Here is a 26,831-nt window from a genome sequence, read left to right as displayed (position 1 = left end):
ACGAGGGAAGTTTATAGCGATACAGGCCTATCTCAACAAAAAAGAAAAATCCCAAATAAACAACCTAACAATGCACCTAAAGGAACTGGAAAAAGAAGAACAAACAAAGCCCAAAATCAGTAGAAGAAGGGAAATGATAAAAATCAGAGCAGAAATTAATGAAATAGAGACCAAAAAAACAGTAGAAAAAATTAATAAAACCAAGAGCTGGTTCTTTGAAAGGATCAACAAAATTGACAAACCTTTAGCTAGACTCACAAAGAAAAAAAGAGAGAAGGCACAAATAAGTAAAATCAGAAATGAAAGAGGAGAGGTTACAACAGACACCTCAGAAATACAAAAGATTATAAGACAATACTATGAAAAGCTGTATGCCAACCAATTCGACAATCTGGAAGAAATGGATAAATTCTTAGAATCATACAACCTTCCAAAACTGGATCAAGAAGAAGTAGAGAATTTGAATAGACCAATCACCAGTAAGGAGATCGAAACAGTAATCACAAACCTCCCCAAAAATAAAAGTCCAGGACCAGACGGCTTCCCTGGTGAATTCTACCAAACATTCAAAGAAGACTTAATACCTATCCTTCTCAAACTCTTCCAAAAATTGAGGAGGGGGAAGCTCCTAACTCATTCTACGAAGCTGACATTACCCTGATACCAAAACCAGACAAGGACAACACAAAAAGAAAATTACAGGCCAATATCACTGATGAACATCGATGCGAAAATCCTCAACAAAATACTAGCAAATCGCATGCAACAATACGTTAAAAAGATTATACACCATGATCAAGTGGGATTTATTCCAGGGATGCAGGGATGGTTTAACATTCGCAAAGAAATCAACGTAATACACCACATTAATAAAATGAAGAACAAAAATCACATGATCATCTCAATAGATGCAGAGAAAGCATTTGACAAGATACAGCATCCATTTATGATAAAAACTCTGAATAAAATGGGGATAGAAGGAAAGTACCTCAACATAATAAAGACCATATATGAGAAACCCACAGCTAATATCATCCTCAATGGTGAAAAACTGAAAGCTATCCCTCTAAGAACAGGAACCAGACAAGGATGCCCACTGTCACCACTCCTATTTAACATGGTACTGGAAGTCCTAGCCAGAGCAATCAGGCAAGAGAAAGAAATAAAAGGGGTCCAAATTGGAAAGGAAGAAGTGAAACTGTCACTATTTGCAGATGACATGATTTTATGTATAGAAAACCCTAAAGAATCCACCAGAAAACTTTTAGAAGTAATAAACGAATATGGTAAAGTTGCAGGATACAAAATCAACATACAGAAATCAGTTGCATTTCTGTGCACTAACAACGAAGTAGCAGAAAGAGACATTAAGAATACCATCCCATTTACAATTGCAACAAAAAGAATAAAATACCTAGGAATAAACTTAACCAAAGAGGTGAAAGATCTGTACACCGAAAACTATAAAACATTTCTGAAAGAAATTGAAGAAGACACAAAGAAATGGAAAGATATTCCGTGCTCTTGGATTGGAAGAATTAACATAGTTAAGATGTCCATACTTCCTAAAGCCATCTATAGATTCAATGCAATCCCTATCAAAGTTCCAACAACAGTTTTCACAGAAATAGAACAAAGAATCCTAAAATTTATATGGAACAACAAAAGACCCCGAATAGCTAAAGGAATGCTGAGAAAAAAGAACAAAGCTGGAGGTATCACACTCCCTGATTTCAAAATATACTACAAAGCTATAGTAACCAAAACAGCATGGTACTGGCACAAAAACAGACACACAGATCAATGGAATAGAATCGAAAGCCCAGAAATAAACCCACACATCTATGGACAGCTAATCTTTGACAAAAGAGCCAAGAACATACAATGGGGAAAAGAAAGTCTCTTCAACAAATTGTGTTGGGAAAACTGGATAGCCACATGAAAAAAAGTGAAAGTAGACCCTTACCTTACACCATACACAAAAATTAACTCCAAATGGCTTAAAGACTTGAATGTAAGACCTGAAACTATGAAACTTCTAGAAGAAAACATAGGCAGTATGCTCTTCGACATCGGTCTTAGCAACATCTTTTCAAACACCACATCTGACCGGGCAAGAGAAACAGTAGAAAAAATAAGCAAATGGGACTACATCAAACTAAAAACTTCTGCACAGCAAAGGAAACCATCAACAAAACGAAAAGACAACCTAACAATTGTGAGAAGATATTTGCAAACCATACTTCTGATAAGGGCTTAATCTCCAAAATATATAAAGAACTCATGCATCTCAACACCAAAAAAACTACCAACCCAATTAAAAAATGGGCAAAAGACCTGAACAGACATTTCTCCAAAGAAGATATACAGATGGCCAACAGACACATAAAAAGATGTTCAAAATCATTAACTATCAGGGAAATGCAAATCAAAACTACAATGAGATATCACCTCACGCCCGTCAGAATGGCTATAATTAACAAGACAGGAAACAACATGTGTTGGAGAGGATGTGGAGAGAAGGGAACTCTCATACACTGCTGGTGGGAGTGCAAACTGGTGCAGCCACTATGGAAAACAGTATGGAGATTCCTCAAAAAATCAAGGCTAGAACTACCATATGATCCAGCTATTCCACTGTTGGGTATTTATCCAAAGAGCTTGAAAACACCAATTTGCAAAGGTACATGCACCCCTGTGTTCATTGCAGCGTTATTTACAATAGCCAAGACTTGGAAGCAACCTAAGTGCCCATCAAGGGATGAATGGATAAAGAAGATGTGGTATATATACACAATGGAATACTACTCAGCCGTAAGAAACGATGAAATCCAGCCATTTGTGACAACATGGATGGACATTGAGGGTATAATGCAAAGTGAAATAAGTCAGAGGGAGAAGGTCAAATACCGTATGCTTTCCTTCATTAAGTAGTAGATAATAACAACAATAAACAAACACATAGGGACAGAGATTGGATTGGTGGTTACCAGAGGGGAAGGGGGGATGGAGGAGGGTGAAAGGGATAATTCGGTACATATGTGTGGTGATGGGTTGTAATTAGTATTTTGGTGGTGAACATGATGTAATCTATGCAGAAATAGAAGTACAATGATGTACACCTGAAATTTTTACAATGTTATAAACCAATGTTACTGCAATAACCAAAAAATTAAAAAAAATATATAGAAATACTTTAGATATACATCATTGCCTGCAAATATCATTGTCATCAATTCAATATAGATTACAAAAATTAACAAGTAAAGTTATTTGTCATATTAAAAATTTTAAGTCTGGGGCTGGCCCTGTGACATAGCGGTTAAGTTCACGTGCTCCGCTGCTGGCACCCCGGGTTCGGAACCCCGGGCGCGCAACGAGGCACCGCTTGTCAGGCCATGCTGTGGTGGCGTCCCATATAAAGTGGAAGCAGATGGGCGCAGATAGATGGGCACAGATGTTAGCCCAGGGCCCGTCTTCTTCAGCAAAAAGAGGAGGATTGGCATGGATGTTAGCTCAGGGCTGATCTTCCTCACACACACACACAAATAAATAAATAAAAGTCTTTATTCTTTAAAAAAAAAAAATTTAAATCTTCTTATATATTGTGTTTGTTCAAATTGTTTGTATAGGTATTTAGTATGGGGAATTACTGTTTAGCTCCTAGGGTTTTGTTAAATTATGGTTGGCAAACAAAAAGAAAAATTGCAAAAGTCAGAATGCTTTTCCACATTAATCACCATCTGTACATTTCCAACAAATATTAGTACCTTTTTAAAAAATCTTCTCTTATCTGTATTATATGTTTATTCTGATTATATTATCGAATGTATTTTGAATCTAATAAAATTTGGAACTTGCCAAAAAAAAATAAAACCACAGTGAGATATAATCTTCACACCTGTTAGAACGGCTATGGTCAAGAAGACAAAAGATAACAAGTGTTGGCTCCAACAGGGTGTGGAGAAAAGGGAACCTTTCTGCCCTTTTGGTGGGACTGTAAATCGGTGCAGCCACTATGGAAAACAGTATGGAGATTCCTTGAAAAATTAAAAAACAGAGCTACCATATGATCCAGCAATTCTCGTTGTGAGTATATCTGAGGGAAATGAAATCACTATGTTGAAGGGATATCTGTACTCCTGTGTTCATTGCAGCATTATTCACAATAGCCAAGTCATAGATGCAAACTAAGTGTCCATAGACAGATGAATGGGGGATAAAGGAGTTGTGGTATATGTATACAATGTAATATTATTCAGTCATGAATAAAAAGGGAATGCTGCAATTTGTAACAAGATAGATGGACCTTGAAGGCGTTACCCTAAGTAAAATAAGTCAGACAGACAAAAACAAATACTGTATGATCTCACTTATATGTGGAATCTAAAAAAGCTGAACTCGTAGAAACAGAGAGTAGAATGATGACTGCAAGGGGATTGGGGTTGGAGAAAATGGAGAGATGCTAGTCAAATGGTACAAACTTCCAGTTATAAGATAAATAAGTTCTGGGGACTTAAGATACAGCATGGTCACTGTAATTAACAATGCCAAATTACATACTTGAAAGTTGCTAAGAGAGGAGATCTGAAACGTTCTTACAATAACAAAAAACGTAATTATGTGATGTGATAGAAGTGTTAACTAACCTTTTTGTGGCAATCCTTTTGCAATGTATACATGTATCAAATCATCACATTGTATACCTTAAACTTACACAATGTTACATGTCAATTATACCTCAATAACACTGGAAAAAATTAAAAAGATACAAGTACTGCTTAGTGGTTCTCAAGACTCTCCTCCCCACAAATCATGAAGGAAACTCAAGGATAAGAGAAAGGATTGTTTTTGTCCCCACATAACTGACAAAAAAATCCTGGGTAAAAAGGAACACATTTAACAAAATCAAAACATTAGTTAGCCAAGAATTCTCCAACAAAGGATCAAAAAAATGTAATGAGATCTTTATTAACTGGAGCGTGATTGCCAATAGAAACACACTAACACCAGCACCATTTCTGCAAGCACAGATTCTACTTAATCTTCCCAAAGGACCAGTGTTCCCAGAGGTCAAGCTGGAGAAGAGAAGGCCCTGAACACAGTAGCCAGAGAGTTAGGAAGCCAAAGTGAGCAGAGAAGGAGCCAGTTGAAGTCAGATTCCTAGCACTGATGAGCTAAGTTCATGGACACCAAAAACAGTCCAGAGTGAACTTTAAACCAACAGTCAGGAAAGTAGGTAGGTAAATGAGTTGATCAAAGTGTATCAGTCAGGGTCCAAGTAGAGAACAGGCATTAGACCTTTTGCAATTGTGTGTCTAGTTAAACAGTTTCTGTAAGGCTGTTTCTTCCCATCTGTTGCTGAAGGTTGAAGTTACACAGGGAACGTAGTTGGGAAAGGAAAATGGATTTAAAGGGAGAGAGAATAAGAACAAGCTGAAACCCACAGCACAAGCGGGAGCTCACAGGGACAGAGACTTGGTCACTTCTTGCTGACTCTGACCTTGGTAGAATGGATGTCCTGCAGAAGCCAGGTTCCTCCATTAAGGAGCTAAAACACCCTCACCCGGGCCAGGTGACAGAGAAACTGAAGGTGGACCTGGGGGACAGCAAAGCACTTGTTAGCCCAACCACTGCCTCATGTCAGGAAGTTTGCTACAAAATGCCTGCTGCTTCACGTCTGCCCTCCAAATCTCCCACAGGAACCTCTCTTGTGGCTCATCTCAACCGGAAACATGCAGGGAAGGGAATTCCAGGAAAATGAGTTCAGCCTAGCTGAGGTGACACCTTACAAACCCACTACAGTAGATTCTCAATATATATTTATTGAGTTATTGAATCAGTAAATAAATAGATGAATGGGTTGGTACTCAGGTTTCCAGGCTAGTCCCAGAAGTCCACTTAACTTTTTTTTTTTTTATAAGATGCATCTGTACTTTATTTTCTTCAAACATGTACAACAACATGATGCTGTACTACAGATTTTTTTTTTGGTTGTTTTTTGTTTTTTTTTTTATTTTTTGTTTATTGCAGTAACATTGGTTTATAACATTGTAAAAATTTCAGGTGTACATCATTATACTTCTATTTCTGCATAGATTACATCATGTTCACCACCAAAATACTAATTACAACCCATCACCACACACATGTACCGAATTATCCCTTTCACCCTCCTCCATCCCCCCTTCCCCTCTGGTAACCACCAATCCAATCTCTGTCCCTATGTGTTTGTTTATTGTTGTTATTATCTACTACTTAATGAAGGAAAGCATACGGTATTTGACCTTCTCCCTCTGACTTATTTCACTTTGCATTATACCCTCAATGTCCATCCATGTTGTCACAAATGGCTGGATTTCATCGTTTCTTATGGCTGAGTAGTATTCCATTGTGTATATATACCACATCTTCTTTATCCATTCGTCCCTTGATGGGCACTTAGGTTGCTTCCAAGTCTTGGCTATTGTGAATAATGCTGCAATGAACACAGGGGTGCATGTACCTTTACAAATTGGTGTTGTCAAGTTCTTTGAATAAATACACAGCAGTGGAATAGCTGGATCATATGGTAGTTCTATCCTTGATTTTTTGAGGAATCTCCATACTGTTTCCCATAGTGGCTGCACCAGTTTGCACTCCCAACAGCAGTGTATGAGAGTTCCCTTCTCTCCACATCCTCTCCAACACATGTTGTTTCCTGTCTTGTTAATTTTTGATTCTATTCCATTGATCTGTGTGTCTGTTTTTGTGCCAGTACCATGCTGTTTTGGTTATTATAGCTTTGTAGTATATTTTGAAATCAGGGAGTGTGATACCTCCAGCTTTGTTCTTTTTTCTCAGGATTCCTTTACCTATTTGGGGTCTTTTGTTGTTCCATATAAATTTTAGGATTCTTTATTCTATTTCTGTGAAAAATGTTGTTGGAACTTTGATAGGGATTGCATTTAATCTATAGATGGCTTTAGGAAGTATGGACATCTTAACTATGTTAATTCTTCCAATCCAAGAGCACGGAATGTCTTTCCATTTCTTTGTGTCTTCTTCAATTTCTTTCAGAAATGTTTTATAGTTTTCGGTGTACAGATCTTTCACCTCTTTGGTTAAGTTTATTCCTAGATATTTTATTCTTTTTGTTGCAATTGTAAATGGGATGGTATTCTTAATTTCTCTTTCTGCTACTTCGTTGTTAGTGTATAGAAATGCAACTGATTTTTGTATGTTGATTTTGTATCCTGCAACTTTACCATATTCGTTTATTACTTCTAAAAGTTTTCTGGTGGATTCTTTAGGGTTTTCTATATATAAAATCATGTCATCGCAAATAGTGACAGTTTCACTTCTTCCTTTCCAATTTGGATCCCTTATATTTCTTTCTCTTGCCTGATTGCTCTGGCTAGGACTTCCAGTACCATGTTAAATAGGAGTGGTGACAGTGGGCATCCTTGTCTGGTTCCTGTTCTTAGAGGGATAGCTTTCAGTTTTTCACCATTGAGGATGATATTAGCTGTGGGTTTCTCATATATGGTCTTTATTATGTTGAGGTACTTTCCTTCTATCCCCATTTTATTCAGAGTTTTTATCATAAATGGATGCTGTATCTTGTCAAATGCTTTCTCTGCATCTATTGAGATGATCATGTGATTTTTGTTCTTCATTTTATTAATGTGGTGTATTACGTTGATTTCTTTGCGAATGTTAAACCATCCCTGCATCCCTGGAATAAATCCCACTTGATCATGGTGTATAATCTTTTTAACGTATTGTTGCATGCGATTTGCTAGTATTTTGTTGAGGATTTTCGCATCGATGTTCATCAGTGATATTGGCCTGTAATTTTCTTTTTTTGTGTTGTCCTTGTCTGGTTTTGGTATCAGGGTAATGTCAGCTTCGTAGAATGAGTTAGGGAGCTTCCCCCCCTCCTCAATTTTTTGGAAGAGTTTGAGAAGGATAGGTATTAAGTCTTCTTTGAATGTTTGGTAGAATTCACCAGGGAAGCCGTCTGGTCCTGGACTTTTATTTTTGGGGAGGTTTGTGATTACTGTTTCGATCTCCTTACTGGTGATTGGTCTATTCAAATTCTCTACTTCTTCTTGATCCAGTTTTGGAAGGTTGTATGATTCTAAGAATTTATCCATTTCTTCCAGATTGTCGAATTGGTTGGCATACAGCTTTTCATAGTATTGTCTTATAATCTTTTGTATTTCTGAGGTGTCTGTTGTAACCTCTCCTCTTTCATTTCTGATTTTACTTATTTGTGCCTTCTCTCTTTTTTTCTTTGTGAGTCTAGCTAAAGGTTTGTCAATTTTGTTGATCTCCCAAAAGTCCATTTAACTTGTAATGAAGCTATACCAAAATATTATTAAATAAAGAACAATTCCAGACTTACATAAGAAGAAACTTTATTTGAAAGAATTATTGCAAGAAGAGAAAAAGATAATAGGGAGTGGGGACTATTTCAACAGGGAGAACTTTCAGACTATAAGGTTTACAAATATCTGCTAGGTCAGGCAGAAAAAGGCTGTTCTTTTACAGAGATGAGTAAGCAAGGTTCATGGAGTGTCTTTCTGCTTAGGACAATCTTTCTGCCTGCCAACGTTGGCTCAGGCTGAGTGGGTTTAGAGCCCTGTGTGGAGGACAGAACCTTCATTAAACTTTGGTCAAATCCACTAAAACTTGAACACATCAGAACACTTTGTTCTGCGGGGTCGGTGGGGATAAACAGTGAAGTTAATCATTTATGAGGGACCAGGGAGCAGTGCTAGAGAGAGTCCCATGTGAGGAAGTGGGAGGCAAGAGCAGTGGGATCAATACAGCTCAATGAATGTTTTACCTGAGTTCAGCCTGTTCCTCTTGGGGCTATTAAGAAGGGGCTATATGCTGACTCAGCCTAAGGGAAGGAGAGATGCTTAACCGAAGTTTGGTTAACAAGGATTTTGTTCTGCTTTATTAGTGGTGATTCATAATTCCACTAATCATCTGTGAGGCAAAGATTAGGAATTTGGAAGGTTGGTGTTTGGCGTTGTCATAGGTAAACATGGGGAGTATCCGTGAGTCTTATTAAGTCATAAGGGGCAAGGATGATACCTTGCAGTAAGCTGTTTCAGGAACGCAAAGGGAGTGAAGGGGTTTCCTTAACACTTGCTGTTTTCCAAGATGGCTTGGGTAACGTTCAGTATTGTCAGGCTCTCAGAATATTGCATCTATTGAAACACATTTTGGCCTCAGCTTTTTGGCCTGCCTTGAGAATTTGTTCATCAAATCTTCTTGCTTTACTGACTTGAAGGGTATGTTGAGGATTTTACCTACTATATCAACAATTCCTGAATATGGCTGCATAAGAAATTCTTCTGGGGAAGTGTTGGAGAGAATGTGGAGCAAATGGAACTCTCATACACTGTTTTGGGAATGTAAAAGAGTGCCACCACTTGGGGAAAACAGTTTAGTTGTTTCTTATAAAGTTAAACATATGCTTACTGTATGACCATGCAAATGCACTTTTACGTATTTACCCAAGAGGAATAAGAGCATATGTTCAAAGATTTGTCTATGAATGTTCACAGAATCTTTATCCATAATCACAAAAAACTAGAAACAACACATATGTACTTCAACTGGTGACTGAATAAACAAACTCTGGTAGATCCATTCAATAGAATATTATTCAGCAATAAAAAGAAATGAACTGTTGATTATGCAACAGTTTGAACTAATCTCAAAGGCGTTTTGCTAGTGAAAGAAGATCGTCTCAAATAGTTACAAACTAAATAATTCCTTTTATTAGACATTCTGTCAAAGGAAAAGCCATAGGCCAGAAATCAGATTAATGATTGCTATGGGCTGGGAGTAAGAAAAGGAGATGGATTGCAAAGGGACATGAGTAAACTTTTGGGGCTATTCAAATTGTCTATATCATTATAATGGTGCTAGTAACACTAATATATACATTTTTCAAAACTCATCGAAGTATTCAGTTAAAATTGGTGAATTTTATTGTATGTGAATTATAACAATTAAATTGAACAACAATAATAAAAATAGTCTTAAGAGCTTTTTTAAAATGTAGATTTCTAGATCTCATACTTCCTTAAGACCTTCTAAATAAAATATAGCAGGGGCAGGATTAAATAATTTAATACATTTTTTCAGATGGTTCTAATACATAGTCAAGTTTGCAAAATATTGTGCTACATCATTCATTTGTCCCTGTAGAAAAAGATTTTTTCCTTTTTTGAGGGGGAGGGGCTCTAGAATCAAGAAAAGATATGCTTTATGTAAGTTATAATGATGGCAATAATTAAAATGGCTTACACATATTGAATACTCCTCTATGCCAGGCACTCTGCTAAAGACTTAAAATTCATGATCTCATCTACCACTTGCCAGATTATATGGATTACCCCATTTAATCCTCACAACAATTTCTTGCACAGAAGAAAAGTCACCCAATGGATTTTTTTGGATGACCATGTGGGTTAACTTTTGCTTCTGCAAATGATAATAATAATCATAATCATTAACTGAGTGCTTACTATGTCCCAGACACTGCTCCAAACATCTTATATGTATTGATTTATTTAAGTGTCACAACTACTCTAAGGGACAGTCACTGTAGTCATTGCCATTTATAGATGAGAAACCAAGGCACAGAGGAGTTAAGTAACTTGCTTAATGTCATACAGCTTCTAAGTGGCAGTCAGGCTTATCATGGATGGAAATTTAATCTCAAAGAACGCTCATGCATGCTTAGGTAATATATATATGTTAATATCACTGCATCCTTAATTATTAGAATTCTGGGTAGTATGAAAACTAAGAAATATTTTTTAAAGCTTAAAAAATAATTTCAGAAAGAGGCACCTGTGCTTTCTGCCAGTCTTGTTCTTCCTTGGAATTAGTGAGAAGTTTAGTAAATGGGGCTCTAATGAAACAGCAGGGATGAAGGCCAAGCCATTAGCCAGAACTGCCTATCATGTCTGTCCTGTGTCTTTGTATGTCTTCCAGCACTTTTCATTCCCTGATGTTTCTTGATCTTCTCTTTAGGTTAACGTACCTGCCAAGATGTTTCACTTACAAGGCCCACAAATGCTGCAGATGCTAGAGAAATCCTTGCGGAAGAGCCTCCCTGAGTCCTTAAAGGTGAGGGTGGAACATTCTTAGGGAAACAAAGGACTAGCAACTGCCTATGAAAGGGGTGGGAAAGAGAACGAGCATTCACCGATCACCTATTCTGTGCCAGGCACTCATCTTGCATCTCATTTAGTTCACATCACCTTGCTGCAAGGCAGATATATTTTGTCCATAGAACCACAAAGGAAATGGAGGCTCAGTTATATGACTTGTCCAAGATCACACCAATAGTGAGTGGTGAGACTATGATTTGAATCCACTATGATCTTCACTGTGTGATGACGCAAAAACATTCCCTTGTGCCCTTGCAAGAATCATGTTATGTAACACTGGAAGTTTTTTGCAGAATTTCAAAGTTCACTGAAACTAACATGTTAATGTTTAATTTATTCTTCCTAAACAATAAATCACCTGATGAAAATTTAACTGTTAACGATTCTTCCTTGAAATTAACAATAGGTCAACTCGTATTTTGTCAAACACCAAAGGATTATGTTTAATTTGGGGTGAGACAGAAATTATGTTTAAGAAATGGATCAATCATCTTGTACCATAGATTTTTTTTGCAATGATATACGTTTCAAAGGGACTAAAATATTATTAGAAGTAAAAAGCACTATTGCATTATAATAAAGGCATCAATTCACCAAGAAGACATAAGAAATGCTGAAATGTATACACCTAACAACAGAGGCTCAAAGTACATGAGATAAAAACTGATAGAACTGAAAAAAGTAGATAAACCCACTGGTATAAAGACTTCAACAGTCCTCTCTCAGTAATTTATAGAATAGGCAGAAATCTTATAATATAGAAGAGCTGAACAATACTAAGAACCAACTTGAACTAATTGACATTTATATAATACTTCTCTCAACAACAGCAGAATATATATTTTTCAAGCGCACATGGAACATTTACCAAGATATACCCTATTTTTAAGAATTTTATGAGAACTGAAATCACACCAAATACATCCTTGAACAATATGGATTAAACTTAAATTAAAAAATTGAAATATCTCTGGAAAATACCAAACTTTAGAAATCATGCAACACACTTCTAAATAAATGATGCTTCAAAAATACAAGGAAAATGAGAAAATATTTTAGTTGACTGAAAATAAAAGTACAACATATCAAAAGTTTTGGGATGCAACTAAAGCAGTGATGAGTGGCAAATATATACCATGAAGTGTTGATACGAAAAAAGAATAATGGTCTCAAACTAATGCTTTAAGTTTCCACCTTAAAAACTAGAAAAAGAATGGTAAATTAACCCCAAAACAAACAGAACTAAGGAAATTATAAAAGATAGGAGCAGAAACCAATGAATTCGAGGGGAGAAAAACAATTAAGAAAATCAATGAATCTAAAAACTAGTGACCAACAGGCACATGAAAAGATGTTCAACATCAACTATCAGGGAAATGCAAATCAAACGACAATGAGGTATCACCTCATGCCTGTCAGAATGGCTGTAATTAACAACACAGGAAACAACAAGTGTTGGAGACGATGTGGAGAGAACAGAACTCTCATACAGTGCTGGTAGGAGTGCAATCTGGTACAGCCACTATGGAAAACAGTATGGAGATTCCTCAAAAAATTTAAGAATAGACCTACCATATGATCCAGCTATTCCACTGCTGGGTATTTATCCAAAGAACATGAAAACGTGAATGCATAAGGATACATGCACCCCTGTGTTCATTACAGCATTACAATAGCCAAGACTTGGAAGCAACCTAATTGCCCATCAAGGGACGAATGGATAAAGAAGATGTGGTATATATACACAATGGAATACTACTGACCCATAAAAAATGATGAAATCCAGTCATTTGTGACAACATGGATGGACATTGAGGGTATTATGCTAAGTGAAATAAGTCAGAGGGAGAAGGTCAAATACTGTATGATCTCACTCATAAGTAGAAGATAAAAACAACAACAAATAAACACATAGAGACAGAGATTGGATTGGTGGTTCCCAGAGGGGAAGAGGGGAGGGAGGAGGGTGAAAGGGATGATTAAGCACATGTGTGTGGTGATGGATTATAATTCATCTTTGGGTGGTGAACATGATGTAATCCATGCAGAAATAGAAGTATAATGATGTACACCTGAAATTTATACAATGTTATAAACCATGTTACCACAATAAAAAAAGGAGTTGAAAAATTAAAAATAAAAATAAATAAAACCTGGTTCTTTGAAAAGATCAATAATGTTGATAAACTTCTAACCAAACTGACCAAGAAATAAAGAGAGAACACACAAATTACCAATATCAGAATGAAATAGAGGACATTACTACAAACCCAATAGACATAAGGATAAAAAGGTCATACTATTATCAACTCTGTGCCCATAAATTTCAAAATTTATGTTCTGTTGAAAGCACAAATTACCAAAAGTCACTAAAGAAGAAATATACATCCTAAAGTGTCCTATATCTATCGGAGAAAGTGATTTTGTAGCTTAAAACTTCCCAACAAAGAAAACTCCATGCCCAGACGGCTTCAGTGGCAATTTCTACTACGAATGTAAAGAAGAAATAATACCAATCTACAAAAACTCCTGCAAAATAGAGTCCAGAATTGCCCTGATACCAAACCCAGAAATGGATATTATAAGAAAAGGAGACTACAGAACAATGTGCCCCATGAACATAGATGCAAAAACCCTCAACAAAATACTATCATGTTCAATTCATCAGTATACCAAAAGGACAATACATCATAATGAAGGGGAATTTATCTTGAGAATGCAAGGCAGGTTCAACATTCAAAAATCAATCCGTGTAATTCACCATATCAACAGACTAAAGAAGAAAATCCATATGATCTTCTCTTAATAGATGCAGAAAAAATATTCCACAAAATGTAATATTTCTGATAAAAATAACACTCTCAGCAAACTAGGAATAGAAGGGGATATCTTCAACCTGATAAAAAGTGTACAGGAAAAATCTACACTTAACATCATACTGAGTATTGAAAGACTGCATATTCACCCTAAGATAGGTAACAAGGCAAGGATATTCATTCTCACCACTCCCATTCAGTGTGGCACTGGATATCCTAGCCATTACAATAAGGCAAGAAAAAGAAACAAAAGGAATACATATTGGAAAGTGAGAAATAAAATAGTGTCTATTCACATATGGCATGATTGTCTAGTGTAAAAAATCCTAAGGAGTCTACAGGAAAAAAAAAGGTCCTAGATAAAATAACTAAGTTTAGCAGTCATAGGATTCAAGGTTGATATACAAAATAGAAAAATCAATTGTATTTCTCTATACCAGCAATGAACAATTAGAATTCAAAATTAAAATCAATACCATTTGCAATAGCACCAAAAAGAAAAAAAAACCCAGACAACTACAACAAAAAGACCCTCAGGTATAAATCCTGTTAGTTTACAAAGCTTGCCTTTAAAATAAGTGCCATTTCTTTTGTTGAATCACACATCTGGGCTTCTTAGAGAAGCATGAGTATGATATATGATTTAATGTAGTTATTACACTGATCAAGCTGATGGAATCAACCTGGAAGGAATGACATAATATTCCACTTATTCTTCCTTTTCCTGGTGCTCTGACACCTTGTACAGGGATCAATTGTAGCTAAGCCACAGGCACTTAGTGTAACTCCGAGTCACTGATCCTGCTGACTGAGGTAGGGTGGGGCACCAGTCGAGGAAGACAGGGTCTGGAGTTAGACTGCTTTGACCCCACAAATTCAATGTTTTCTGCGTAACATTGCCAAAGTTAAACATCTTTGAGTTGCAGTGTTCTTGCATGTAAAATGAGTAAAACCAAAAAGTAAATATTTTGGTAGACATTCCTCAACCTTTAACAGGGTTATCATTACCTCACAGTGTTGTTGGGAGGATTAACTACAATGATAATAATAAAATTAATAGCCAACACTTCTTGAACACTTACTAAATATCAGTAACTACACCATGTCATTTACATGAACTCAAAAGTCTAACTGGAATCATAAAAACAGAGTCACGACTTCTCAATTAATTCCCAGATTTGACCCAGTTTACAGACCCAGAACTCCTTGAATGAAGGGAGATGTGGTGCACTTGAGGAAGGACTCACCACACTGCCAAAATTGCATGCTGTCGATCTTTCTCACAGTCATCTTCAAAGGAACCTACCGCCTTTAACCAGGGTGTGCATTTGGGAAAAAGGAAATAATCAGACATTCTTTTACTAGATGTGGACTAAGTGCAACCTGTTCTACCCTTTAATTACTACCAGAAAGGGTGACTCCAGATCAACCATGCTAAAAATAAAATCCTCTTTTTTGGTAGGCATCACCTAACATTTGCCTGTGTTAACACTAAACTGCCATCAACTGGCAATCCTATACAACAAATTAACTCATCCTACAGATAATGGCCTTTTATTTTTTAAGGAAGAGGATGTAGTAAATAAGTTAGATGCTCTGTGGACTGACATATTTTTATCTTGAGTAGCTACTTTAAAGTTATCCAGATTAAAATTTTTTTCTTGCATGTTCTGTAGGGTAGATCTCTGGGGTTTTAATTGTTCTTCACATCATGTGTTAAGTGGATTCCAACTTTTTTGAGAAAACTCTTGGCACTACCATTAGCCTGACTCTATCGTGAGGCAAAGTAACCCTCAATAGTAGATCCTCAACTTTAGTGAGTTCTCCTCTCCCCTTAGTTGACTCTTTGATGACATAGTTTTTCACATAGGTAGAAATCTAGAATATTTGTATGAATGGCTCTTGTTACAAAGGTATAACCTAAAACTCATTCTCATTCAATACTTATTAAAGTCTCAAGTGAGAGAAATATTTATGTATCATGGCCTGAAGCACTGCCCATCTATCTCTCCATAGTGGACACGGAATAGGTTTATCTCACGTGTTAACTCCAATTCATTCAATTTGTAGTGGCTGCCTGTGTCACTATGTTTTAGCTTAACGATGCTGCCATGTGCATAGAAAAAAGAAGTGATTCCACTTATTTTTAATCTAGTCTATATGAATGTCACTGGTCCCAAACTCCAATGTTTAAAAAATATGACCTCTTTATTTTTCCTAAAACCATGTTTAATTTTTATATTGAGCCCCTGCTGCTGGCAGAACATTTAATAATTTCATAAAAACTCGGTAAAGTCAGTTTGCCTCCTCTTCTTTCTCCGTAAGTCTGACATAAACATTTCATGGCAGGTGTAGGGAAGCACTGGGTGAGGTATGGTCCTTGGTCATGGCAATGTTCATCATTCCATTGGTCCTTGGTCTTTGGTAGCTTCTCATACCATCAGCTGAGGCGTCATGTTTCCAAATACACTTAGGTTCTTAGGTCCACCCTGGTAAGCATTGCTGCTTTTCCTCTCCCCGCAACCACAGGGCCCCTTCCAATTTGGAGGATCTCTCTTTCTCAGCCTCTTCAGTGTTCTTCTTGAGGGCACCAATGTTTGAACAGATGTTTGTGGAAAAGGCTAAACAGATTGCCCAGTGTATGAGGTGCTCAGACTTTGGTCACCAAACCACACTCTGTCTCTACTTATTAAATAAGCAGGAGCTCATTGAACCTCTCTAGAAAGTAATTTGGAGATATGTTTAAGAAAAAAAAAAAAAAACCTTTAAAAGCAGTTGACCTTTGACACAGAAATTCCCCTTCTAAAGTTTGTAATAACAGGCCTATTTGCAAAGGTTTATGCAAAATAAATGTTCCTTGAAGAATAAAGCTTTAAACTGAAAAGTGAGAAAAAACTGAAATGACCAGCAATAGGAGATAGGAAAACAGAATTAGAATCCTTCCATGTCATGAATATTATGCAGTCATTAAAAATGATTATGTAAATTTATTGACATGGAAATAGGCTCATAGTATAGTGTGTGTATGTGTGTGTGTGGGAAGGGATAGATGTTAAACTAATATATATCAGGTAATTTCATTGATTAAAAAATGTGTGTGCGTACGTAAATAAATGAAATAAAATGGAAAGATATAACACTAAATTCTACAATGTAATAGTTCATGATTTTTAATTTATTCATTTTATTTGTGTGGATAGTTAACTATTTTCGTGTGATATTCTCATGGTTTGACCTGAAAATCTATTTCCATTTGGAGTAATAAAGTAGAACGTAAAGACTGTGTGAACTAGGTGTGCTATCAGTTACTTACCCTGATTTCATAGATATACACCTTGTTCTGATGAAACCAGGCACTTTGCTATCCATTCCTAATAAGCCGACCCTCTCACTTTCTCGGGATGCTGCAGGTTTATGGGACCGTCTTCCATATGAATCATGGAAACCCATTCAACCTTAAGGCCCTGGTGGACAAGTGGCCTGATTTTAATACAGTGGTTATCCGCCCTCAAGAGCAGGTAAGGTGCCAGATGTGGAATGAATATGCTTCTCTGTTCTTATTTGCTATATGTGTACCATGCAACTGGCAATGTGGTGGGCTGTGAGGATACAGAAATGAATCACAGTGATGGTGAACAAGTCCTTGTCCTCAAGAAGCTCACAGCCTGGAGGAAAGTAAATAAATAACGACATTGTGTGAAAATGTGCAAAAATGTACAAGAACATACAAGATACAGAAGTAGCACTGACCAAGAGATGATTAAGTCTATAAATGTCAGAGGATGCAGGGAGAGAATCAGACAGCCTTCCTGGTAGACGTTTCACCAAAACTTGGTTTTGGAGATTAGTAGGCTTTGACAGGCTGACAAGAACAGAGCATGCATTCTAAGCCAAGACAACAAAACCTAAAAATATGTGAAGGCAAATATGAAGAATGTTAGGAAAATACAAAGAACAAATTATAATGACTGTATTTGGAAATATATTTTCAGTACCAGACTTTTAAATTCACTCAAACTAAGTGGTTAATACATTTCACATACAAATATGTTATAAGCATATTGAAAAATATCAAGTAAAAATTCCTACATGCAAAAATTTGTAACCATATAGTATCATTTTGATATAAATTATTTACAAATAAAATTTAAATGTATAGCAGTTTTTTTAAAAAATCAACCTAAACACAACACAAAAATTAAGATAATTTTAATTATTGAAATCTAAAAATGGAATAATATTTGCTTTCTTTATGTGATCTTAAAAACACAGATCATCAGTGGCATTAATGCTAAGTGATGAATGTATTTCCATGCAACATCCCAGCTCTTTTACCCTTGAGTTGTTCTCTGGCTCCTTCCTTCATCTTCAAATAATTTCATCTCTAATTTGTTAACTTGGAGAAGATCTTTTTGGATAAATTTTGTGATTCAATTTTGCGGGGAATGTGAATTTTTTTTAAACAACAGTTCATTGTGGTTTACATTTTAAAGACAACATGTCTTCATTTTGCATAGCTTTATCACGTGTAAGTGAAAATTCTAATACAAGGTTAGAGTTGTCAATTTCAACACTGTCTTGTGCATAATCCATTTGTTCTGAGATGCTTTGAAATAAAATAAGATTTATTCTTCCAATGGAAGCTTGGCTTTGAAAATAATTCTTTCTTTCTTTCTCCTGAGGATTACAGAATTATAGAAGTATGCTTTCTAAACTGGTGCACCTTTAGTTGATTTGAAATCGTAATGCAACATACAAATATCTAGTTCAGCAAGTTTTTCTTTTTTTTTTTTTTTTGGTGAGGAAGATTAGCCCTGAGCTAATATCTGTGCCAATCCTCCTCTTTTTGCTGAGGAAGATTGGCCCTGGGCTAACATCTGTGCCCATCTTCCTCTACGTTATATGTGGGACATCTGCCACAGCATGGCTTGATAAGCAGTGCATAGGTCCACACCTGGAATCTGAACCTGCAAACCCCGGGCTACTGAAGCAGAGTACGTGAACTTAACTATTATGCCACCAGGCCGGCCCTCAGCAAGTTTTTCGTAATCACAAATTGAACAATTGATTAAATTCATGACTTGGTCTCATGATGTAAATGATTCAGGAATAATGCTAGAACATCAATAAAGATATAAATATTTAACTATGTAAAATAGCACAGTATAATGAAATACTAAACACAAGTATTCCAACCACTGGATGTAATCAATTTGATTTATTCCATGTTACTGAACCAAACAGGAGATGACAGACGACTTTGATCACTATACCAACTCCTACCAAATCTATTCTAAGGATCCCAGGAACTGTCAGGAAGTCCTTGGCACATCAGATGTCATCAATTGGAAACAACATTTGCAGATCCAAAGTAAGAGATCTGGGATGTGTGCTGGCTGCTGGGACTGCTCACGTCTATACCTGCAGGGTCACTATTCATCCCAAGAACATTTCCCTACGATCTTTACTTCCTTTTACCAAACCCCAGACACTCAGCTTGATTCCTTCTTCATTCCTTGTATCAGTTGCCAGCACCTCTTCAGCAGAGTGGAATTCAAACGTTGCAAACTATGGGGTTGATATAAGGAACTGTTAGCTGAGGATTCATGATATATTTTGCAGACATATTAAGGATTCCTTAAGATTATGTGATTAGGTGTGAGAGCAGAGCTCCCCCTCTGGCCTTCCATGCCTACAATAAGAGTGACAGCTCCTTGTACCATAGAGCACCTCACAGGTCATGAAAACAACTACCATGCTTGTGGGCATGCCCTCCAGAGTCAGAATCCCTCAGGTGACATCCTTGCTCTGCCTGTTACTTGCTTTGTGATCTTGAGCAAGTGATGTAACTTATCTATTATTCAGTTTCCTCATATATAAAAAATGAGGATAATGGAAGTACTTATAACATGGTGTCAATGTAAGAATTAAATGTGGTGTTAGACCAATACCTGGGCATGTAATATGAGCACATGCAAAGTTGGCTGCTATTTTTTAAATACCACTGCTCCTTTCATTTCACGGTGGTGTAGTCGGGATTTCTTGTATTATCTCTGTTTTGCGTAAGAGAAAACATGCTCAGGGAGTGACATGGCTGTGGTCACATGGTTTTTAGTAACACCAGAAGCAGCACTGCCTGGCTTTAAATCCTGCAGATGTCCATTGGGAAGCTTATTATAGCATCTAAATGGGCCATTACTTCTCTCCTGCCTCTGCTCCTCTCTAGGTTCACAGTCCAGCCTGGATGAGGTGATACAGAATCTTGCAACAACTAAATTAGTCAAGGTCAAGCAAACACAACGCATTCTCTATGTGATGCCGGAGACAGCGAGGAAACTGCTCCCTTCCCTGCCAGAGACAAAGAATTTACCTCTTAAACCCAGCAGCCCCAGGGCCATGTGAGTTTGAAAAAAGGTGCTCTGCACTGCTCACATCATTCACTACTGAAGTAGCCTTCCAACTTTTCTCTCTATGTTCACTCTTGCTTCCCTACAATCCATTTCCAGAATGATACTTTTAGTATATAACATGGATTGTGTCAATTCACCAGCTTAAAAGCCATCGATATTTCTCAGCTCACCTTGAATAAACTCCAACCTCCTTTATGAACCTTCAAAGTCCTGTAAGACCTGGCACCCATCACATCACTTCTTAGACTTAATCTTGTCCCTCTTGCTTACTCCCATCAGCAGCTCTGGGCTTCTTTCTGCAACTTGATGTCACACACTCACACATGAGCTTGGGTCACTGCATTTCCTCTTTGTCTAAAATGACCTTCCCTCTGATCTTCACATATTTGCCGCTTTCTTGCCAACCATATTCTTAAATATCATTTCCTTAGGGAGTTCTTCTCAAAGCATCCCATCTAAAACCATCCCTTCTCATAATTCATTATCACAAAACTCAATTGTTATTTTCTTTATTGCACATATCATTATCTGAAATCAGCTTATTTATGTATTTACCAGCCTGTTTGCAGCATGATCCTCCCCTACAATATTTCAAACTCCACAAGAACAGTGACCGTCTTTATGTTGTTCATTGATAGATCCTCAACAGCCAGAACAGAACACATAGTAGGTACTTGATAACTACGCATTTAATGAGTTCACTTCACACAGCAAAAGTTTTCCAATAAAGAGAATTTCAACAAATTATATATTTTCCGCCATTGATGTCCAGTCTAACACCGAATAGAATTGAACACTGATGGTGGAGATTTGATCTGGAGATGCCCAATCCCATGGCCTGGAAGAGATTTATTCACATGGTATCACACTACAACCTGAGAAGCGCCTCCACATCTGGAATCTCATTTGATTCTCTTGTCCAGCCCATGAGATAGACAAGGTGGGACACGTTATCCACGCTTTCCTGGAAGAACACAGGCTCAGATGATGAAATAGCTTGTTCGGGTCACATGGATGGTTCAGGGCATAACTGGGGTTGAGTCTAGAGCTTCTAGTTCCACATTGTGGGTTCTTTCGGGGACACCTCCCGAAGCCCCTTTACACCATTGCAGAAGCCTTTAGACTTCAGTGTTCTGTAGCTTGGGGCCACCAGCACTCCACGTCACTGCCCCCTGACGCCAGCATTCTAAGACTCCGTCATTCTAAGCTCAGGCTTTACAGCTTGCTAACATGTGCTTTTGGGCACTCATTTATTTTCTGTTTATCTGTTTTTCTTATCTGTAAAACGGGGACGATATAAATTCCCCAATCTTAAGTGGAGAGTCACTAACGTTGAGGAGAAGAATACTTAATTTTTATGTAATTCTTATCGTTTGTGTGGCACAAGTCCTAGGCACTTATCATGCAATAGCTCTTCTAATATTCATATCTGTCTTTGAGGGAGGTGCTATTAATTCCCCATTTTATAAAGAAGCAGCAGAGGCAGAGAGACATTACGTTGCCTGCTTAAGATCACACACCTGGTCAAATTTTGAATCCAGGAAGTCTGGCTGCAGACTCTACACCTTTACCTGTGCCCTTATTTTCATGTTCTGAAGACAGTTTTGGGAAAACAGATATAATACTGCACAGTATGTGTGACATTATGAGCTTTTCTTTTCCCTTGTTCTCAATAGCAACCAAGAGATGTTTAAACTCTCATCCCTGGATGTTCCCCACGCTGCTTTGGTGAATGAATTCTGGCAATTTGGAGGCAATGAGAGGAGCCAGAGATTCATCGAGCGCTGTATCCGGGGCTTCCCCAACATCTGCCTGCTGGGGCCTGAGGGGACCCCTGTGTCCTGGTCTCTGTTGGACCAGACAGGAGAGATAAGGATGGGTGCCACTGTGCCTAAGTACCGGGCCCAGGGTCTCATCTCCCATACCATATGTGCCCATATCCAGGCTCTGGACAAACTCGGCTTCCCTGTATATAACCATACAGACAAAGCCAACAAAATTATACAGAAAATGAGTCTCAATATGCATCATATCCCCATGCCCTGTGACTGGAATCAATGGAACTGTGTGCCTCTGTGAAGCAGCCCTGAACACAAGACAGTGTTGGGTGGGCTGGTCACATGGCAGGAGGAGCAGATGGATGGATGAAGAGAAAGAATAAATTGTAACCACCAGTAAAGCAATGTGTGATATTTAGGCTCTGGGGAAGCAGTGTGAATGGTCAACAGAACCACCACAATCCCTGCTCGCAAACCACTCATGGACTTCTCTTTCGGTACAGCAGAACTGGCCCGGCCAGACCTTCCTGTAGTGGACCCTGGTCTTGTTCAGTTTCCTACACTTTGGGATCTCAATGACACTCTATTCAGCTGCATCTGCCCTAATGCTTCTCCTGGAATTCCTATCTCACACGTGGATTGTTGCTAATGGGCATATCTTGCCGGTTTTGCCAAGATGTGGTATTGTCTTATGGGTAGTATAATTTTCCCTCTCTCTTTCCGTTATCCTCCCGTCACCCCCACCCCCCCACCCAAGTTTTATTGAGTTAAAATTGAAAAATAAAGTTGTAATTTATTTAAAGTGTAAAATGAAATATGTATACATTGTGAAAGGATTCCCACAATCAAGTTGATTAATACATCTATCACCTCACATACTTACCCTTTTTTATTTACGAGAATGCTTAAGAGCTATTCTTTTAGCAAATTTCAGTGATATAGTATTATTAACTATCGACCATGCTATCCATTAGATTCTCAGAACTTATTGTTTTATATAAGGTTTGTACAAAAGGTACAAAAAAAAAGGTTTGTGCCTTTTTTACCAACTTCTCCCTAATTCTTCCACATCCCAACCCTGGCAACCACCATTCTATTCTGCGTTTCTATGAGTATGACTTTTTTGTTTTTTTAAGTTCCACAGATAAGTGATACCATGCAGTATTTGTGTTTCTCTGTCTGGCTTATTTCACTGGTTGACAATTTTCTTGTGCATATGTCTAGTAATGAAAATATCCATAATCAATAAAGAATAAAAGCAATACACAGTTCTAGTAGTGTCATTTATTCTTCTTTTCAGCAGCATCATATTTATCCTTATTTAGAATGTGTTCATGGAATATAGAGCAAGAGAATTTAAGTACCTTGTCATATCACAATAGCAAGACAACTTAACACCTTGACATCCAGAAACAATGACATGCAAAAAGGAAATTATATAATAACAAAGTCTATATAGCAAAAATAGTTTAAATTTAAAATTAATCAGGAAAAATCTATAAAACTGTATCTAATTTGTGGAATTTTATCACATAATATTTATACATGCTGTAAGCCAGATAAAAATGGTAAGTACTGAATATATTTTTTCTAAATTAACAAGATAAGAGAAATTTGCCATGTTATCAACTTGTTTCAAGTTGCAGTATGAACATGAGTTCTTTGTATAAAGACAAGACTACTCTGGGTAGAGAGAGCTACTTCAAATGTAACGTTCTATCATAAGTGAGGGGGAGTTTTATAGTTAATACCAGCCATTATTCTTGTACCAAACTGTAGGACAATTTATACAATTTAATAAAAGATATTATATATTGAAAATAACCCTCTGATTAATATTGTATGCTATGCACTAATGTTTTGTGCAGTTTCAGAAAATTAAAGCTTCAGAATTGTTCAGGAGGATGACTTTATATTCAACTTTCTCTTGTAATACAATCCACCACTCTAAGTGTTCAGAAAGTAAGAAAGAATTTTTTGTTGCCATCAAATATATTTTTAAGGTAATGAATTTTTTGTCTTCCTCAAAAAAGGAATTTGGGAATAGAATAGTGCATTAATTTGTTAATGCACTAATCTATTGTGATATATATCTATATCTTTATGTATGTAGATATTTATTCCATAGAGTGGGAATTTTTAAAAAAATATTCTCATGTCTCAATAAAGCTAAACAATGTCAACAAAATTCCCACATCTCTAATAAATTAGTGTGACATAGATACAATTAGCAGAGAAGATAGAAACTAGGGATGAATTAACGGTGGAAATAAACAGAATTCTCCAAGCCGGTAAGAAGCAAGATGACCTCAAATTCTGCTGGTCTAAGACGGCACTTTTATGTGACATCTGTGATCATCATCGTGACAGTGGAATTTTCTAAATACTGAAAATATAAAACATCACAGATTCTAATGATAAATTATATTATCTGTTTATTTTTATCTGAAAATGATTGTATTTTACCTAAATTTTTGAAGGATATTTTTACTGGATACAGACTTATATGAATGTTTTTCCTGAAGCACTTCTTACAATATTGTTCTAGTGCATTCTAACTTGTAGTGATGAGAAGCTGACCACAATTCTTATCATCGTTCCCTGCATGAAATTCGTCTTTTTGTGTCTGACTACTTTGTCCCCTCTTTTTAATTTTTATTTATTTTATTGTGGTTAAAAATAATATAAGATCTTAACAAATATTTAAGTGTATCACACAGTATTGTTATCTATAAGCACAATGTTGTACAGATCTCTAGAACTTTTTTGTCTTGCATAACAGACATTTTATACCCACTAAACAGCAATTCATCATCTTTCCCTCTCCCCAGCTCCTGGTAACCATGACTCTACTTTCTGCTTCTATGAGTATCATTTCTTCAGATACCTCATGTAAATGGAATCATGCACTATTTCTCCTTCTGTGACTAGCTTATTTCACTTAATGTCCTCAAGTTTCATCCATGTCATCACATATTTCAGGATTTTCTTATTTTTTAAGGCTGAATAATATTCCACTGTATGCATATACCACATTTCCTTTATCCCTTCATCTGTTGATGGATGTCTAGGTTGCTTCTTCATGTTGGCTATGGTGAATAATGTTGCAATGAACATGGGAGTGCAGATAGCTATTCAAGATTCTGATTTAAATTCCTTCGGCTATATACCCAGAAGTGGGATTAATGGATCCTATGGTAGTTCTATTCTTAATTTTTTGAGGAACTGTCATACTGTTTTTCATAGTGGCTGCACCATATTACATTTCTTCCAACAGTGCAAAAGGATTACAATTTCTCCACACCCTTGCCAACACTTTTTAGTTTTTGTTTTGGGGAAAAGCTGGAATTTGGGGATTTTTGCCTCCTCATTCTGCATTATGCCAGGAGAGGGGGGCCATTGCCAGTGAGTGCTCACTAGTCCAAACCATCACCTTTCTTCTTGGTGATCCCCAACATGTGTCTGTTTCCTCTCAGCACTCAGAGTCAGGCAAGACAAAAAATAAAGTCGCTCAGGCTGCTCCTGAAAAGTCAGATCATTGAGTATATGGTCTAATCCTCTCCTTCTCTCTCCAGGGACAAGTTGGGGGTTGGGGGCTTCCTTCTAGTCTGAAGTGCTGTGCTGGGGTGAGGGATTATGGTGAGAAGACGCCATATATTTTCCTATTGGCTTTAATGTAGCTGGTTTTCTGCTCGCCCAGTGTGTAAGAGCTTCTCAACTGGTCTCTGGATGTCTCACACGGTGAATTGAGCAGTGTATTATTTTTGAGTTGGTGTGTCTAGGGTTTCCTATTATGTCATCTTACTGACTCTGACTGCTTTTAAGATTTTCCTTTGTTCTTTGGTTTTCAGAAATTTAATTAGCATCTTCCTACATTTGTTTTAGTTTGTGTTTATCTTACTCAGGGTTTGTTGAGATCCTTGGATCTGTAGGTTGATATTTTTAATCAAATTTGCAATTTTTTGGCCATTAAAAATGTTTTGTTCCTATCTCTCTGTCTCTCCTCTCCTTCTGGAACTTCAGTTATATATACGTTAGATAATTCAATATAATCTCCTGTATCACTGGGGGATCTATTCCTATTTTATTCAGAATTTTAGAATTTTAGAATTAGAATTAGCTAAATTATCAGACATTCATGAACTGCCTTGGCCTAACATACTACCTTTAGCTCTCACAACCCTTCATTATTTTTATTCAGAAAGTCACATAGTGTCATCCTATTAGCTGGTCACCAACAGCCCTTTTAACTAGGAACATTTCTAGCCATACTAAAGTCCCACTGTATAAGCTGATCTGGCTAAAATGACTAGCCCAATATACTCAGTTCTAATATCAACAGATATGGGATGCTTATTCTCATCAACCACCTAGTCAATCAGCCCTGACATTACCTAAAATCAGGTGATTTGATGTTCCGGAAAAAACATCAGAGAAAGACTGTCCTTAAGCCTTGCCAGAAGTGACCTCATCAGGATAATTTTGTCTATGAGTACAGCTGCTAAACTGCAAGGAAATAATCCTTGGATACATGTTTCTCAACTAAAACGACATAATCCATCACCAATAGAAGACAATTGGAAAGTTACATCTGTTAGAAGTCTTGAAATGAAATTCTCCAGAGAACCTCTTCAAGTGGACAAT

At 37.0% G+C, this 26,831-nt stretch overlaps 1 protein-coding gene across 1 annotated transcript in view; it reads left to right on the top strand.

Annotated features, from left to right (window-relative positions):
• LOC101400635 (glycine N-phenylacetyltransferase-like) overlaps nt 1-23,443 on the top strand; it is a 69,780-nt gene extending 46,337 nt beyond the window's left edge. The window contains exons 2-6 of the mRNA XM_087422883.1: nt 11,044-11,139; nt 17,410-17,517; nt 19,244-19,370; nt 20,226-20,397; nt 22,086-23,443. Coding sequence (XP_087279009.1) covers nt 11,062-11,139; nt 17,410-17,517; nt 19,244-19,370; nt 20,226-20,397; nt 22,086-22,488 — 888 coding nt within the window. The 5' untranslated portion in view covers nt 11,044-11,061 and the 3' untranslated portion in view covers nt 22,489-23,443. The remainder of the gene's footprint in view (nt 1-11,043; nt 11,140-17,409; nt 17,518-19,243; nt 19,371-20,225; nt 20,398-22,085) is intronic.
• Nucleotides 23,444-26,831: the final 3,388 nt, after the last annotated feature.

The sequence above is a fragment of the Ceratotherium simum genome, chromosome 34, assembly GCF_057802395.1.
Source record: "Ceratotherium simum simum isolate JZ-2026a chromosome 34, ASM5780239v1, whole genome shotgun sequence".
NCBI lineage: Eukaryota > Metazoa > Chordata > Mammalia > Perissodactyla > Rhinocerotidae > Ceratotherium > Ceratotherium simum.
Note: the sequence above shows the minus strand (reverse complement) of the source record. Positions and strands in the feature narration are given on the sequence as shown.